The sequence below is a fragment of the Lotus japonicus genome, chromosome 4 (assembly GCF_012489685.1).
Source record: "Lotus japonicus ecotype B-129 chromosome 4, LjGifu_v1.2".
Lineage (NCBI taxonomy): Eukaryota > Viridiplantae > Streptophyta > Magnoliopsida > Fabales > Fabaceae > Lotus > Lotus japonicus.
The window spans coordinates 41,837,493-41,854,230 of record NC_080044.1 but is presented as its reverse complement, the minus strand read 5'-3'; the positions used below and the strand labels follow the sequence as shown (position 1 = coordinate 41,854,230).

The 16,738-nt window shown below is 40.6% G+C and overlaps 1 protein-coding gene across 1 annotated transcript; it reads left to right on the top strand.

Annotated features, from left to right (window-relative positions):
* Positions 1-11,942: 11,942 nt before the first annotated feature.
* Positions 11,943-13,113, top strand: LOC130715648 ((-)-isopiperitenol/(-)-carveol dehydrogenase, mitochondrial-like). The gene has a single exon (XM_057565766.1). It carries the CDS (start codon positions 12,108-12,110, stop codon positions 12,927-12,929), a length of 822 nt encoding a protein of 273 aa, XP_057421749.1. The 5' UTR covers positions 11,943-12,107; the 3' UTR covers positions 12,930-13,113.
* The last annotated feature ends 3,625 nt before the right edge of the window (positions 13,114-16,738 follow it).

Here is a 16,738-nt window from a genome sequence, read left to right as displayed (position 1 = left end):
GGGTGGAGTATTTGTAATGTTTGACTGCCTTTGGAGTGGACTCCTAATGAAAAGTAATTTATCTTATGAAATAGTCTCTCTATATCTTTTGTTCATTGTTTCTAAATAAATTAACAAAATGCATATTTTGTTTTAAGTGGAAGGCTTGATAACCCTTTTGGTCCCTAACTTTTCATGATTTGATAATTATGGTCCTTCTAGGAATTTAATAGCCTACAGTGTCCCTCATATTTACTAACAGTTGCAGTTTTAGTTTTCCGTTAACTTCCATCTAATATTTAACGATTTTGATTAAAAAATAAATAGAAAAAACCAGCATCTTCATAATCTTCATCATTATCTTCATCATTCTATCAAAAAAAAATAATAAACATATTCATCTCCCAAGCATCTCTTTTTCATCTTCATCTTTAAAAAAAAATCAAATCCAAAAAAACCCTAAATTCACAAAATTCTAACCCAAAATAAACAAATCCAGGTCTAACCCAAAATACTCAAAATAATTTTTCATCTCCTGTGACTGCTAGAGAAAAAGGGTTAAAGGAAGCAGAGCAGAGAAGGGAAAAGAGAAGGAAGACGATGTCGGTGTTAAGCAGTTGCAGCAGCTTCACGGTTACCTCTTGTTCAAACAAGGGTTTGCACTGCATGAGTTGAGCAATCTGCTCATCGAGAATTCCATGTGAATTCGAAGGCACCGAATCCATGCTCAACTCCTCCGCCACCTAACATTCATTGTTGTTGTTCCTGCTGGATCGATTTCCACTCTCTGAATCGATGGAAACCCTAGATCTCACTAGATTTCCATATTCCCCTTTCCAGATCTATGCTGCCTCCACCTTCGTTCTTATTCCCGTTTCCAGCGTCGTCACCTCCTCCTTCTTCCTCTTTGTCCAAATCGTACTACCACAACTTCCTCTCTTCCAAATCAACCACCACCGAGCCTTCTCTTCCTCTCACCCTCGCAACCGTGTCAACCCACCACCACAAAGCCTTCTCTCTGTCCAAATCGCACCACCACAACTTCCTCTCTTCCAAATCAACCACCACCGAGCCTTCTCTTCCCCTCACCCTCACAATCGTGTCAACCCACCACCACTAAGCCTTCTTTATGTCCAAATCGCACGACCACAAGTTCCTCTCTTCCAAATTAGCCACCACCGAGCCTTCTCTTCCTCTCACCCTAGCAACCGTGTCAACCCACCACCACCGAACCCTTCTTCTTAAAACGCGAACCAATCTCCATGTCCTCATGTCCGATCTGAAGCAGACACCACCACTGCCTCCTCCCTGAAGCTGCGCTGCCACTACCACATCTGAAGGAGACTGGATGGGCTCTGTTGTTAGCCATCAACTGTATCCGGAAGCAGGAGAAGTAGAAGGACCATAGAGATTATTCATTTACGTTTTTACCCTTTTATTAAATTTTTAATAAAAATTCGTAAAATATTATATGGAAGGTGACGGAAAACCAAAACTGCAACTATTAGTAAACGTGAGGGACGTTGTAGGCTAATAAATTCCTACAGGGACATAATTGTCAAATCGTGATAAGTAAGAGACCAAAAATGCTATTAAGCCAAAAAAAAAATTAAATCAATAGAAAAAAAACTGTTTGAATGAGATGTTTTGCAACATCTAAAAATCTTTCAAAAATGAAAAACAGAAACAAAAACATATTCCGATTCAATTATAAAAGATGAAAATAAAAATTATGTTTTAAAAATAGTTTTCAAAGCAAATTTTCTCCCAAACATGTTTTTTAAATCCTTATCTTTTTTTTTAAAATAATTTTAATCATTATCTTATTCTAATTAGGGGTGGAAATAAGGCAAGCCAAACCAGGCTTTGTGAGGCCCAAGCTGTGAGACCCAAGTTTTTAAGCTTAGAATAAATTAATGAAATTCCTATTCACGATTAGGTTCGATGTATCGTGAAGGGAAACCTGAACAAGTGTTTACCGAATGGAATAAATTTATGAAGGAGAAAGTTCAGGAAAAGACTAGGAATAGTATTAAAATCGATAAGTTATAACGCGAGTCTTATTCGCTTACGCCTAGGGCAAGAGCGTTAGTAAACGATTAATTTACTCTTAAAGCACTATAGGAACTAATTCCAAAAGTCTTCAGAGGAGTGTTAGAACTTCTCTTAATCCTTTCCATGACAAGCGTTTTGATACGAAACCCTGGAATATACGAACGTCCGAATCTAATTCTCGGAAGTTTGCCGAAAGTGAATCTCTGATAGCTCAAGAACCTTAAAATAAGCTGTCGATAAGGACTTTTTCTATTCGGAGCTTCAAACGAAGATTCCACACGCATACACCCATTTCTTTCGATGTTTCTAATCTTTCTTCAGAAAGAAGTTTTCTCATCCGACATCAACTGTAAAAAGTAGCTTTTCGGGTAAAATCGATTTACACTGACTTTGGATCGTTTGTTTAAATTCCAAGAAACTTGTTTCGAGTTCTGGAATTCTGTCGCTAGAACCTATCTTAGAATTCACAGAGGAATGCACAGGAAAAATCGGAATCGCGAAATTTTCTTTTTCCCGCGTTTTCCATCTCCTATAAATAGGAGAAAAACTCAAATATTCTTCACCATTGCCACACCAAACCCGCGGCCAAGGAGGAGAGAAAGGGAGGAGAGCTTTTCGCCGATTCTTGTTTGATCGTCGCTCTGTTCATTGCTACGTGTAGGCCTCGAGGTACTGATGCTTTTCCTTACCTCTGATCGTAAATTCTGTCGCTTTTCTCTATGTCTTTCTGTGCTCAAAGTTTCGAGCTTTTTGTAAAACTGTCCAAATAACTTGATTTCAGTGTCTAAACTTATTGCCTACATGGCCAAGAGCATAAATATCCATTTTTTTCTCCTGAATCTCGCCGAATTGTCGCGGAGCTTCAATTCTGTGAAAATACCCATTTTCTGACCAAAGCTTCGTTCTTTGGATTAAAAACTCTCAACAGAGCTTAGTGTCAGTAGGATTAGTTGTTATAAATGTCATTAGGAACACGCTCATCAAATTTATTTTTCCAAATTCCGACTTTGAATTTTCGGGCTAAAAACACTGACCAAAATACCCGTGTTAGTTTTCGACCCAATAATCTTTCTGAGAGTTTCCCTGGCCTAGATATCGCCTAAGAATACCTAGGAATTAAATTAGATCGAAGAAAAAGTTTGGGAAACCCTATTTTGATAGTGGCCGAAACTTATTTGGTATGGTACCGTGTCCGAAAATAATTTTTGGGTCTGTATGACCTGAGTAATAGCGTAGCTCTCTCCGTTGTCGAAATTTTGGCTTTGGTTTCGTGTCATTCCGAGTTCTGTAGCTCGAATTATGCACGTTTTAGCGAATAAAGTGTTTTTGTACAAAACTTGAATCGAGTCAAAATTCATCCATTCGGGGAAAGCCCTTCCATTCGTGCCTAAATGTTGTACTCTGAAGCTTCCTGAGCTTTGTCTAATGTTAGTTAGTATTGTTTCAATTGTACCGACTTATTTTGATTGATTTTTGCTTTGCTTACTCTAAGGTTCGGTTGTGGGAACCTTGGACTTGACTGAGCAAGCTTGCGAGTGTGACTTACACTGTGATTCTGGAGGAACTAGAGGTGAGGGCAACTTACCTTGCTAGCTAATGTTTTAGGCGTCGATCAATTCGACTTGGTTTATTGTTTATGCACTTGATTGTTGATTGACTGGGAAATGTTTTCTGGAGGCTTCGGCCGAGTGAACTAATTGAGACGTGTGTCTCCGTTTTCTGAGGCTTCGGCCGACATTGTTGATTGGGATTTGCTTATCGCTTTGATTGATTGTTGATTGATTCACATGCTATGTGCTAAATGGTTAATCTTAGGATGTGTTGATATATGTGCCATGATTGTTGGATTGTGCTAACTTGGTTGTGCAATTATACATATATTTGTTGTACGTCAGAGTGTGGGAAAACAGGTAGCTATGCCATACTCATGATAAGATTTTGGAAAGTTTGACGGGACGAACTGAGGTTCGGACCCCTATTATTATTTTAGTGGATCGAGACCTTCTTTGGGAGTTACTTGGGATGATGGGATCTTTTAAACTCATAAGATTATAGACAAACATAAATGAAAACTAATTTTCAAGGAAAATTCATAATTTACTAAACAACATATGAACTCTTTAAATAATGATAACAATCTCAGATAAAAGCTTAGGGCTTGGATACTAGTTTTGAAAAATGAGAAGTGTCGCCGAATCCAAGTTTTGAGGAAACTCATAATTTTCTGAGTATGTTTATACTCTTTTGCTCGATGAGCAGTTTTATGGTTCGACTATCTAAAGGGATAAGTCGGGGAACTATAGGTTTCTAAGTATATAAGTACTCTTCGCTTGATGAGCAGTTTATTTGTTTGGCTATCAAAAAGACAAGCCAGGGGACTATAAGTTTCCAAGTACATTGGTACTCTTTCGCTCGCTGAGCAGTTTTTGACCATCGAAATTTGATGAGTCAGATGACTCAAGAAGTCATCAAGGGTGATTGCACTCTTTTTATATTTATCTGTCTTTTGTCGCAGAATCGACATTTACCTTAGGGTACAATAGAGCCAATAAACTCTAACACTTTTGCTGATTAAGCAAGTTTTTTGTCAATGACCACAGTATACCTTCGGGTACAGTATACCTTTGGGTACAGTATGCCTTCGGGTACAGTAGAGACAATATACTCTAGCTAGACACGTGTATCCTGGCAAGGACGGTCGTTGTTTGGCTAACCATATTACACTCATGCATTTATTCGTGAAAGGTGCCTTCGGGTACCTCGGGCATTCGACGGGGGATATGATCGACCGCACGGTTAGGATGGACCTGTTGATGTCGGGCACAGCGGAGGAAAAAGTCGACCCACAGGGTTAGGACTGATCCGGCTATGTCTAGGTTGTAAGCGACACCCGAGGGATATGGTCGACACAAGGCCAGTGTTAGAACCGACTCGATCGTGCCCATCCTACTTCTTCCGGAACATATTGAATTGACGTTGCATGACATATCATGCACTCTAACTGTAACACCCCGATTTCCAGGTGTCACTTTAGTAACTCAAAAATAAACTTTACGCGGAAAACAGGTATTTTTTTTTCGTTTGATTCCTTAAAATTAAAGCGATAGAAAATAAAGACATAACCCAGCAACTAAACTAACCGATGTACAAACATATATACATGTACAGCCTCAGCTGCACGTCAACGTCACGCGCACTTGCAGTGACCCCAAAGTAGTGTACCCGTAGGCAAATAAGTACAGAACCAGTAGTGTAAGTAAAAAGTTTTACGTACAGTCATCCAAGAGAAAGTCGGCCCCAAAATGGCCTAAACAAAAGACCCTTATAGTCCGACAGACTCTCTGTGATTCCTCATCAAAAGAACCACACAAAAAGCCATGCATCGGGAACCTACCCTGTCCCAAAAGTAAGACGAATCAGAGCTCTACACAAAATATGACGCCTGCCTAACCTACCCTCCCAGTACCGCTCATAGCTTCTCCTCCTCTCCCTCGTCGCTCGGCGAGTAGCTGTCCACGTCGGTGTCGGAGTCAGAGTCGGAAGCCACCGTGATCATCTCCGTGTCTAAGTCCACGACCTCCCTCCTAACTGTCCTGCGCACAACCCTAGTCGAGCCCATCTCAACATCTACCTCCTCAGTAAGAACATCCTCCTCCACCACCCGAACCAGGGGTTCCACACGGTAGCCGCGCGGTGGAGTAAAAGGAAAACGGCGAGAGGCAGACAGAACAACAGACTCCCTCTTCGGCTGCACGAGCCTCGAGGACGACGCCACGTCGGTAGGGTCAACAGCAGTAGTAGGAGGTGGCACAACAGGTGCATCAACATCAGCCTCGATCTCGGATGGGTCCTCGTCATCGGAAGAAGATGAAGTCGGAGGTGGTGCAGGTGGTCCATGACCAGTACCTGGTCCACAGCGAACTGAAGGCGGCAAGTCAAAGCTCAGCTCCATGCGTCGTAGCACTCCCCTCGTCAAACGTCCACGCTCGTCTGTCCGGTCCTCCATGACCCTTCCCCGGTACGTCGCTCGATGATCCACAGCATCGATCACCCAAGCGGTGGGGGCATGACGGTCCACCAACTCAAACCTGATCCCCCCCGAGGGAGAGACAATCGAAAACCAGTCCGCCATCGACATCTGGCAGTAGGCCGACCCCCCAAACACAAACATGAAACCAAAGCCAAGGCGCTAGGGTCAACTCACGGAATAAAGTAATTATACACTCAACATGTGATTGGGGTTTAGATATATATGTTGATATATATATATATATATATATATATATATATATATATATATATATAAATAATCCTAGCATGTTATCGGCTCTAACAATGCTTCGATAATTCAAATAGCATACAATTCCAGTCAGGGTGAATGTATGCGTGAAATGCAATTTAAGATGATCCGGATAATTCAATTTGGGATGGGCACCACGAGTCCGCTCGACACAGGCCTAGTGTCGACAACTCTACTCGGGTGTCGCTTACAAACCCATGCATAGTCGGATCAGCCCCAACCACCCTAGGTCGTGCCACTCTGCCCGCTATGCCGAAGATACACCCAGGTGTTCTTCGATGAAGGCATTCCCCAACCTTCGTGAAGCTTTCCCGTTCTTCACCGAGGCCCAATCTTTCGATCGTACAAACCTCGAATGATGCATGATGCAATATGGTTAGCCAAACATCGAATCTTCCTCCCAACGCAAGTGTTTAGCTCAATTCTCAAATTCAAAACCCAAGAGTTTAATGCCGACCCTACGACATAACTCCAACAACAAGAGTACCCAAGTACTCGGTGACTTTCACTCATCACCGTGGCTCACCCCTGTGATGTCCACCAATTCTCCAAAACCCAAGACAAAGTCGACTTTTCCCCCGTCTTTCGCAATCATTTTCCCATTGAGAATTCCATATGGTTTATTTGTTAATGAAAACGTTTCGAATTGAATTAGTCAAGTTATGAGTTTATTTCTCGAAGTCTAAGTTTCCTAAAGTCTCTAGTTTTCAAAATTCTATTTTCTTTCTAAGTTTTCCAAAAGTCCACCAAATGTAAATTCCGGGGAAAGTCTAAGTATACCAACGAATGGCTAAGTCTCAAACCCCTGTTTGTACTTGCCTAGGGTTGTTTCCCCAACCCGAAATATCAAAAGTAACCAGTTCAATGATTCTTCGCTCCGAAATCGCGTCAATACGCACAGTTCAATACACATCAATATCATAAGTTATGAAAACGACATAACAGTAATCCATCATCATAACCAATATCAAAATAAAACATAAGTCGAATTTATCGACGCCTATCATGCAGTCTTAGCTAATAGGTAAGTTGCCCTAACCTCGAGTTGCTCCAGCCTCTTGGTCTAGGTTCTCTTCACACAAATGCTCTGAAAAACCCAAAGTTCCTTCAACTGAACCTCGGAGAAAACAAAGCAGAAATCCAAAAAAAAATCGATTAGCTCGATCACAATACAGCTAATTAACGCTAGACAAAGCATTAAAGCTTCAGAGTACAACAATCGAGCACGAAAGAACAAGTTTTCGCAAACGAAAAACTCCTTCCCCATTAAAACATGCTCTCGGCCACAAGAGGAAAAAGGCTCCGGCGCTTTTTCTTCGATCTAATTTAATTACAAGGTAATTTTAGGGTAAAACTAGGGTAAAGAAACTTTCGGAAAAATTTTAGAACAACCGGGTCAAAATACGGCTATTCAGGGGCGTTTTGGTCCAAAATAAAAGCTCAAAAACTCAAAGTTAAAACTTCGGAAAACAAATTTGATAGCGAGGTTCCTAACGACATTTGTAGCAACTAATCCTAAAGGCACTAAGTCGGATTGCGACTTTTCGACATTAAAGTTTCAATATGTGCGCAAAAAGGGTTTTTACACAGTTTTTCAGATCTCTGACAACTCGATCGAAATCGGCGAACAACGGCGAGTGTTCTAGGCTGTTGGGCAAGTATAGAAGATATCCCAACAGAAAAATCAGGAAAAACTGACAGTTTTACGAAAAGCTCGAAACTTTGAGCACAGAAATAGCTAAAGAAACGCAGTAAAAAGAACGATCAGAGGTAAGAATCAAGCTAGTTACCTCGATACCTTGAAGTAGGGACAAACAACTCGAAGATCGGTCAAGTTTCAGTGAAATTCTTCTCTCCTCCTTTCTCTCCTCAACTCGCGGCCTCAAGTGTGTAGAATGGGAAGATATTTTGATTTTTTTACTATTTATAGGAGGGTGAAATCGCGGGAAAATGAAAATTTCGCTTCCGATTTTTGCAGCACGTTTATCGGTGAATTCTAAGCGAGATTCTGACGACAGAATTCCAGAACTCAAAACAAATCTCTAGAATTAGGGAAAAACGATCCAAAAGCGGTGTAAGTTAAATTGCCCCGAAAAACTACTTTTTGCTGTGAAGGTCAGACGACAAAACTTCGTTCTGAAGAAAGATTGGAAACGTCGAAAGAAATCTGGCAGCGCGGATGGAAACTTCGTTAAAAGCTCCGAATAGAAAAAGTCCTCATTCAGTGATTGAATTTAGGGTTTTTGAAGCAAAGAAATTAGCGTCGTCGGACTTCCGAGAAGTGAATCCTATCGTGCGTACAGTCCAGGGTTCCGAAATGAAACACTGGTCGAAGGAAAAATAAAGAGAACTTCTTATTTTTCCAAGGATTTGAAATATCGCTTAAACATTGCTTTAAGAGCGGAATTAGCCTATTCTGGACACTCTCACCATAAGGCAGGTGTGCAGACGACTCGCACTAACTCCTAAAACGACTATGGTACTATCCTCAAGCAATTCCTGAACTTTCTTCTTCATTGAACTTTCCCAAACAGCAAACTCCTGTCACGCTTACACTGATCCTACGCGTGAGTCGGAAAAATAACTAGTTCTGTAAATCCAGGTCTTACACTAACTATAGTTGTTGAGATCTTGATGATTTGATGTTGATAAACATCGTTATGTGTTTTGATGATGTGATGTTGATAAACATCGTTATATGTTTTGATGATTGAATTGTGTTAGAGATTCGATAACATGCTATGTAGATACCTTAGGGTAGGCAATACAAAACTTATATGTATATATACAACATATATATATATATACCCCCTATTCTTCACATGTTGCTTGTATTATCTATTATATTCTGTGAGTTGACCCTCGCGCCTTGGCTTTGTGTTCATGTTTGTGTTTGGGCGGTCGGCCTGCTGCCAGACGTTCAACAGTTGATTCGTGATGGTTTGTTGTTCGGGAGGACCCGGAGCGAAATGACTACTACTGAGCCTTCGACGTGGACCCGGACTTCATGCAGGATCGGATGAGGGTCGATGTTAGGGGTGTAGTATATCGGACGTCGTTGTCATAGCTCTGATTGTCATTTCTTACTTTGGGGCAGGGTAGGTCCCCGACTATTAGCTTTTGTGTGGTTCTCTTCCATGAGGATCACAGAGAGTTTGTCGGACATAAGTGGTCTTTTGGAAGCCGTTCTGGGCTAACTTACTTTTCTTGGAGGACTGTATTTATAAAACTTGTGACTCTGGCTATGGTCGCACTTGTTTGCCTACGGGCACTACTTTCAGTTACTTGATGTTACTTTCCGTCACTTGAGGACACTCATGACGATGTTTTTTGTTGCAGCAAGGCCTGTGCTTATATTGTATATTAGTCGCTGTTAATCGCGAATGAGTTGAGTCTTTATTTCAACAAATCTTTTTATCTAAAAAGAAAATGAAAAAAAAAAACCTGCTTTTCCGCTTTATTTTATTTTTGAGTTACTAAAGTGACACCTGGAATTCAGGGTGTTACACAAGCCTGCCTTGCATTCTGTTTTTGTCGCCCAAGCTTGGCTTCTGGCCTGTCACAAGCCGAATTTTAAGGCCTGGCTTGCCTTTTATAAGGCCTGACTTGGCCAACAAGCCTACTTAAAAGCCTATTTATCAGGAAATTCCATTTAAGGAAGGCCAATAGGTCGGCGGGCTAATAAGCCTTTTTATATATCATTGTTTTTCCTTTTCAAATAAAAAAAACCTGTATAAGTATGAATTGTTTCTAATATAGGTTTGAGACTTATGGTTTTCATGTTTGATACAAAGGTAAATAAACATCAGTTTAAAAAAAAATCAAAATAGTATTTTATTATATTTATTGATAATATTAATAAAAATAATAGATAAACAAGCCGGCTTATCAAACCAAATATGCTTTTATAATAGCTTAAGCCTGACCCTTTTAGTTAATTAAGGGCCCGTTTGGTATGTTGTATAGTATAAGGCCTGATAGTATAAGACATGATTGTATTAGGCCTGATAGTATAAGGTCTGATAAAAATTTAATACTATACAGCGTTTGGTGTGACATTGTATAACTTGTCGTATTGTTTAACTTAGTACAATCATATGTTTGGTGAAGTGATGAATAATGATGGATAGTATAAAAATTAAATAGTTGTACAAAATTACCCTTTAACAAAATACCCTTTAAACAAACTTTATAATACTTGCCAAAATATTTTCTAGATTTGAACTAAAAAACTTCAATTCTAAAATAAATATCACACCCCAAGAAACTCAAGTGGCCAAGCCAAAACCCAACCCCATGTTATAAAGCATAAGTCCAGAAACAAAACAAAAAAAAGGAGAAAAACAAGCCTACTAATGCTTAGTGGCACAATAACATAGTACAAATCAGAACAGGTGCCATTCCTCCAAGCACGACCTCCTATCTATCTGTCATCATGTAATAGAGAGGCACAACCTTGGTTCCCATTCCAATTCATAATAAGAAAAATTGAATTTTTTTACCAAGGATTTGAGCCAAACCCATAGAGAAATGTTATTTTTCTTTGAATCTTGGTGATATGAGGTTAAAAGAAAGCCCAGAGGATCGAGAGCTTGCAGAAATCAGGTTCTGGAAATTTCTCGGCGAGTCTTCGCCGGAGAAGAAGGTTGATAACGGCGGAAAGCGGCGGCGAAATTCGCCGGAGATGAAAACGCTAAAGGGGATTGTTCCTCTCTTCAATCTGATTACTATGGTGACATTTTCGTTGGCAATGGAGGTTGGAGAAGAGAGATATAGTCGATTGCAGGTCGAGTTGCTCGCCGAGGAAGCGTCCAGATCGCGGCGGAGCTTCCTCTGATGGGTTCCTGGGTTGTTCCTCTTCATGTTGGAGGTTAGAAGCGGTGATTTTGTGGAGGTTTTGGGTTCTGGTTCGAGAGCCACAGATCCCACAATTGATTTAGTTCTCATCTCAACCCTTCAGCCAAGTGTAGTTTTCAAATAATCACATCACAGAGGCATCACCACATATGAATATAGTATCGAAAAAATTCCCCACACAAAGAGAAATTAATCTAGCTCCTAATTTGGGGGGGGGGGAAATTAAACAGCGTTTTTTTTTTGGGTAAGCAGAGGAAGAAGAGGAGAAGGGGCTAGGAGAAAAAATAGAAAAGAGGAGGAAGAAGATGAAGAGGAAGATGAAAGGAGGAAGAAGATGAATGAAGGCAATAGAGATGGAGAGGCAGAAAGAAGAGTAACGTGGATGAACGTGAAAGATAAATGAGGCTAGGGTTGGAATATTTTTAAGTAGCTAATACATCAAAGCTTATCAGGCCTTATCCTCCCTTTGGGTGATGGACTAAGTTATCCATCATTTTAATGTATTAGAAGGGATTGATGGATACAATTATACAATACGATGTAAGCCCCAAACAACTAATAAGTCCATAACGTATTGTATGAGCTTATACAATCATGCCTAATACGGTGCACCAATCATGGCTAATCCCAACCTTTTTAATAAACAAGTCAAACTAGACCAAGCCTCTAACAAGCCAAGTCACGAGCCCCGTTGGGCCGCCTGGCTTATTACCACCGGAATTCTGATAAATATATTTCTTGTTTTCATTTCAAAGAGTCTGAATCAGAAAAATAAAAATTGAATACAGTGACTGTGAGAGGTAGGTGAGAAGTGCCATAAAGAGAGGCTTTAAAAACGCCAGAGAAATTTCGTCTTCTATCCATCCTTTTATGTGGATATAGCGGTGAGTGTCACAACCTACCAAGAAACGAACAAATGGCTGGAGCTGGAGCACCCAATTTAAACGACAGTGGCCATAAGTTAAATGGCAAAGTTGCCATAATCACCGGCGGTGCCAGCGGCATCGGCGAAGAGACGGCGCGTCTGTTTGCCGATGAAGGCTCACGAATGGTGGTAATCGCAGACATCCAAGATGATCTCGGCAACCATGTAGCAGCATCCATTGGCTCTCACAGATGCACCTATGTCCACTGTGACGTGGCAGACGAGGATCAGGTTCAACACTTGGTGGAATCCACCGTCAACGCACACGGCCACCTTGACATCATGTTCAGCAACGCCGGCATCCTTAGCCCCTCCAACCAGACCGTACTGGACCTCGACTTCTCCGAGTACGACCGCCTTATGGCGGTGAACACGCGGGGCATGGCGGCGTGCGTGAAGCACGCGGCGCGTGCGATGGTGAAGGGGCGCGTGAGAGGGAGCATCGTGTGCGCGGCAAGCGTGGCGGCGTCACGAGGGGCTCCGACGAAGACGGATTACGCGATGTCGAAGCACGCGGTGCTGGGGCTGGTGCGAAGTGCGAGCGTGCAGCTTGGGAAGCATGGTATTAGGGTGAACTGCGTCTCACCGAGTGGGCTGGTCACGCCGTTGACACGTGCGGCGTATGGCACGACGATGCAAGCGGAGGAGTTGCAGGAACGTTATGATCGGAGCGCCAGGTTGAAGGGCGTTAGTTTGACCGCCAAGCACGTTGCCGATGCGGTGCTATTTCTCGCTTCCGGTGACTCTGAGTTTGTTACCGGACATGATCTTGCAGTTGACGGTGGTTTTACTTTTACCCCTGTCCCTGTGTGAAGCATCATTCGTGGTTGAAATTAGTTTGCATTTACATCATAGATTCATAGTCAACAATGTACTTGATTCAATATACACGTGTTTTTAATCTTCACAAAAACATAATTGATTTTGGGTTTATGTTTTTGGATTTATCTACGGCAAGTTGTGTAAAGTTTTTTTTTTTGCCTAGGAAAACAGTTGTGTAAAGTTACACAAGGAAGGGGTGAGCCGGTTATATGTATTTTTATTTTTTTTTTAAATAAAATCATTTGAAAAAAAAAAAGTTATTTCATCACCAGCCCATAATTCACCATCACCATCCTCTCTCCATGCCACCACCAATTCAAAACCACCACTCAAAACCCACCCCAACCCTCCCACCGCCATCACCAACCTCTCTCCATGCCACCCCCAACCCACCCACCACCATCACCCAGAAACCCATAACCAATCCCCAACCCGCCCACCACCATCACAAACCTTTCTCGGTTTCTCCACTCCATCCCCAACCCACCCACCACCATCACCCAATTATTAATTCCATTTAATTAGAAAAAATAATAAAATAAGAAGGAATCATTAATCTGATTTATGTGAAATCTTCTCTTTTTCTCACCACTGCCAGTCTTTCTCGCTCCGGATCTGTCTCACCATAACATGTTAGGGTTTCACCGTTTCAGATCTGATTCCTTTGGCTATGGCGGTGCGGCTCTGTTTTTGATCGATGGGTTGGGGACTTGGAGTTTTGTTCTTTCTTTTAGGTTCAAGTGAATGAATAATGAGGTTTGAAAAGAAAAAGAGAAGAAAGAAAGGTTTCTAGTGAAGAATGATGAGTTTGAAGATGATGATTGGATAAAAAAATTCCAGATTTTTTTCCAGTGTCCCTATATTTTTGCTGTTACTTGAAAGTTTCAGATCTAATTCCATGCAACAACAACCACCATCGCTACCTCCCCTCAACCTCCTCGCCTCACCTTCGCCATAACCACCACCTCCACCGCATAAAGAAAAGGTTGTGGCAGTGGGTTGCAGTGGAAGAAGAGATGATGACGGCGGCGCACAACTTAGGAGAGGTGGCGGCAGCCGTGATTTGGGATCAGGAGATAGAGAGGGTGGGGTGCTAGGGTTTCAGATGATGAAGTGGTGATGGAGATGGTGGCGTCGCGGTTTGGCTTTGAAGGAGGAGGTGGTGGGCGGTGGTTGTGGCTATGAGAGGAGAAAGGCGAGAAGAGAGGAAGAAGATGAACGGTTTTGAACCTAGAAATCTATTATTTTTTATTTTCAGAAAAAAAAAAAAAGAAATTGAAAAAACCCACTATTCTAGGTCAGATTTGGCTTGTGTACATTTACACAAGTAAAAACTTGTGCACCATAGACCATATGTTTTTGTTCTCTCATATTTATACAACTCTTTAACTATCTAAGTATTGGCCAGCATCGTATATCGTCCGTTAGTCGTGCTAAATAGCAGTTCTTGTCACACTCCATTTTCCGATTAGTAGAATATTTATTAATTTATTTTAATTATTAGTAGGTTATATAGTGATTTGAATAAATATGTGATTTTACTATATAATAAGGTGATTATGAGATTTTATTATTAAATAAGGTGATTAAGTGATTTTATTAGATAATAAAGTGAGTAGTTGGGAGTGGGGCCCATTATAAGACTACTAGTATTATACCCGTTTGTCCGTGCGATGCACGGATAAATTGTTGATGCATGATACTGTTAATTACAATTATCGAATATTTTAGATATGTGAATGATTTAATGTTGCATTAACTAAAATGTCTACCTTTAATCAGTTAAACACTTAAGTATCAAATAGAATGATGTATTTATTGAGACATACAATTTCAATTAGTAAAACACTTATATGTTGTAAGACCCAAGTTTTTAAGTTTTGGATAAGGGAATAAAATACAAGAGTTTATTGGATGAAATAAATTTATGAAAGAGAAGGTTCAGGAAAAGTCCGAGGATTATATCAAAACCGATAAAAGTTATAGCACGACTAACGTTCGTCTAATCTTAGGTCGAAGACCCTAGTGAATAGTTAATTTATACTTTAGGACACGATGGAAACTAATTCCAAAAAAACCTCAGAGAAATATTAGAATTTCTCTTATTCGTCTATAAACAAGTATTTCGACGCGAAACCCTGGAACGTACGAACGTCAAATTCCAATTCTCGGAAGTTTGCCGAAACGGAATCCCTGATAGTTCGAGAAACCTAAGATCGACGGACGATGAAGACTTTTTCTATTCGGAGCTTCAAATGAAGATTCCACCCGCGTTTGCCTATTTCTCTCGTTATTTCTAATCTTTCTTCAGAAGGAAGTTTTCTCATCCGACATCCACTGCAAAAAGTAACTTATCGGGTAAAATAGTTTTACACCGACTTTGCGTTAGTCACCTAAAATACAAGGAAACCTCTGTTGAGTTTTGGAATTCTGTCGCCAAAACCTATCTTAGAACTCACGGAGAATGAAGCCGGAAAAATAGGAATCATTCTTATATTTTTATTTTAACTCTATGAGTTAAATCCTCCGGTATCTAAACTAATCTGTACCGGTTTACAAAATATCTTCTCAAAATATCTCCCTAAAATATCTATTCGTTCTTATCCAATCTTTGATAAATATCTATTCGTTCTTATCCAATCTTTGATAAATATCTATTCGTTCTTATCCAATTTCTGATAAATATCTATTCAACCTTATCCGATCAAAGATAAATATCTACTCATCCTTATCTAATCTCTACAAAATATCTTTACAAAATATCTTTACCAAAATATCTTCTCAAAAATATCTATCCATCCTTATCCATCCACCAATGCATCCTTATCCAAACTTTGCAAAATATCTCCATTTCCTTCACTATATATAGGTTATAGGCTAGAAAATGAAAATTTTGCAAAACTCACCCATTTCTTTCCCCAAAACCGCGGCCAAGAGAGGAGAAGAAGAGGAAGTTGATCTTCGTGAATTCTTGCCCGTTTGCTTCACCGATCGTTGCTAATCGAAGACCTTGAGGTAGGTAAACTATTTCTCTCTTCTGATCGTCGTTTCTGTCGACTTCTCCTATGTCTTTCTGAGTACAAAATTTTGAGGTTTTTGTAAAACTGTTCAAATAAGCTGATTTCAGCGTCTAAACATCTTCCCTGCATGCTCCTGAGCGTGTTCTGCGGATTAGATTTTGTTAGATGTCGCCGAAATTCCGCCGGAATCAATTCTTGCTTCAAATACCCATTTTTAAGCAAAGTTGCAACCTTTAAGCTGAAATCTATCGACTTGGCTTAGTGCTAGTAGGATTAATCATCATAAACGTCGTTGTTGACATCCCCGTCCAATTTGTTTTTCAAAAATCCAGTTTTGAAATTCTGAGTTTAAAATAATGACCAAACTACCCCTATGTCAGTTTTCGATCTGAAAATTTTTCTGAGCTTAGATCCGCCTTAGTTATGACTTATGATAACCTAGGAACCAAGTTTGATCGAAGAAAAATCGACCCTCCCAATTAGGAAAAGTGGCCGAAAGCTATACCAAGGGGGGGAGGAAATCCGACTTTTTCGAAAACTTGTCCTAACGCGTTAGATTGTCGTACCACGGAGTTGTAGTGTTCCGTGTGACCCTAGGACTTATTGTTTGCTGAGTTTCTGACTCATTGTGATTGATTTCTGTGAAATTGCTTTAAGGTTCGTTTGAGGAATTCGGAGGACTTGAGGAGGAAGATCGTGAAGGAAAGACCAAGGAGCGAGCTGGAAAACCAACAGGTGAGGGCTACTCTCTGAATTACTAGATAATGCTTTAGGTGTCGA

What these genes read in the sequence shown, in the direction of transcription:
- LOC130715648 (XM_057565766.1), top strand. Translation starts at nt 12,108, where the DNA reads ATGGCTGGAGCTGGAGCACCCAATTTAAACGACAGTGGCCATAAGTTA.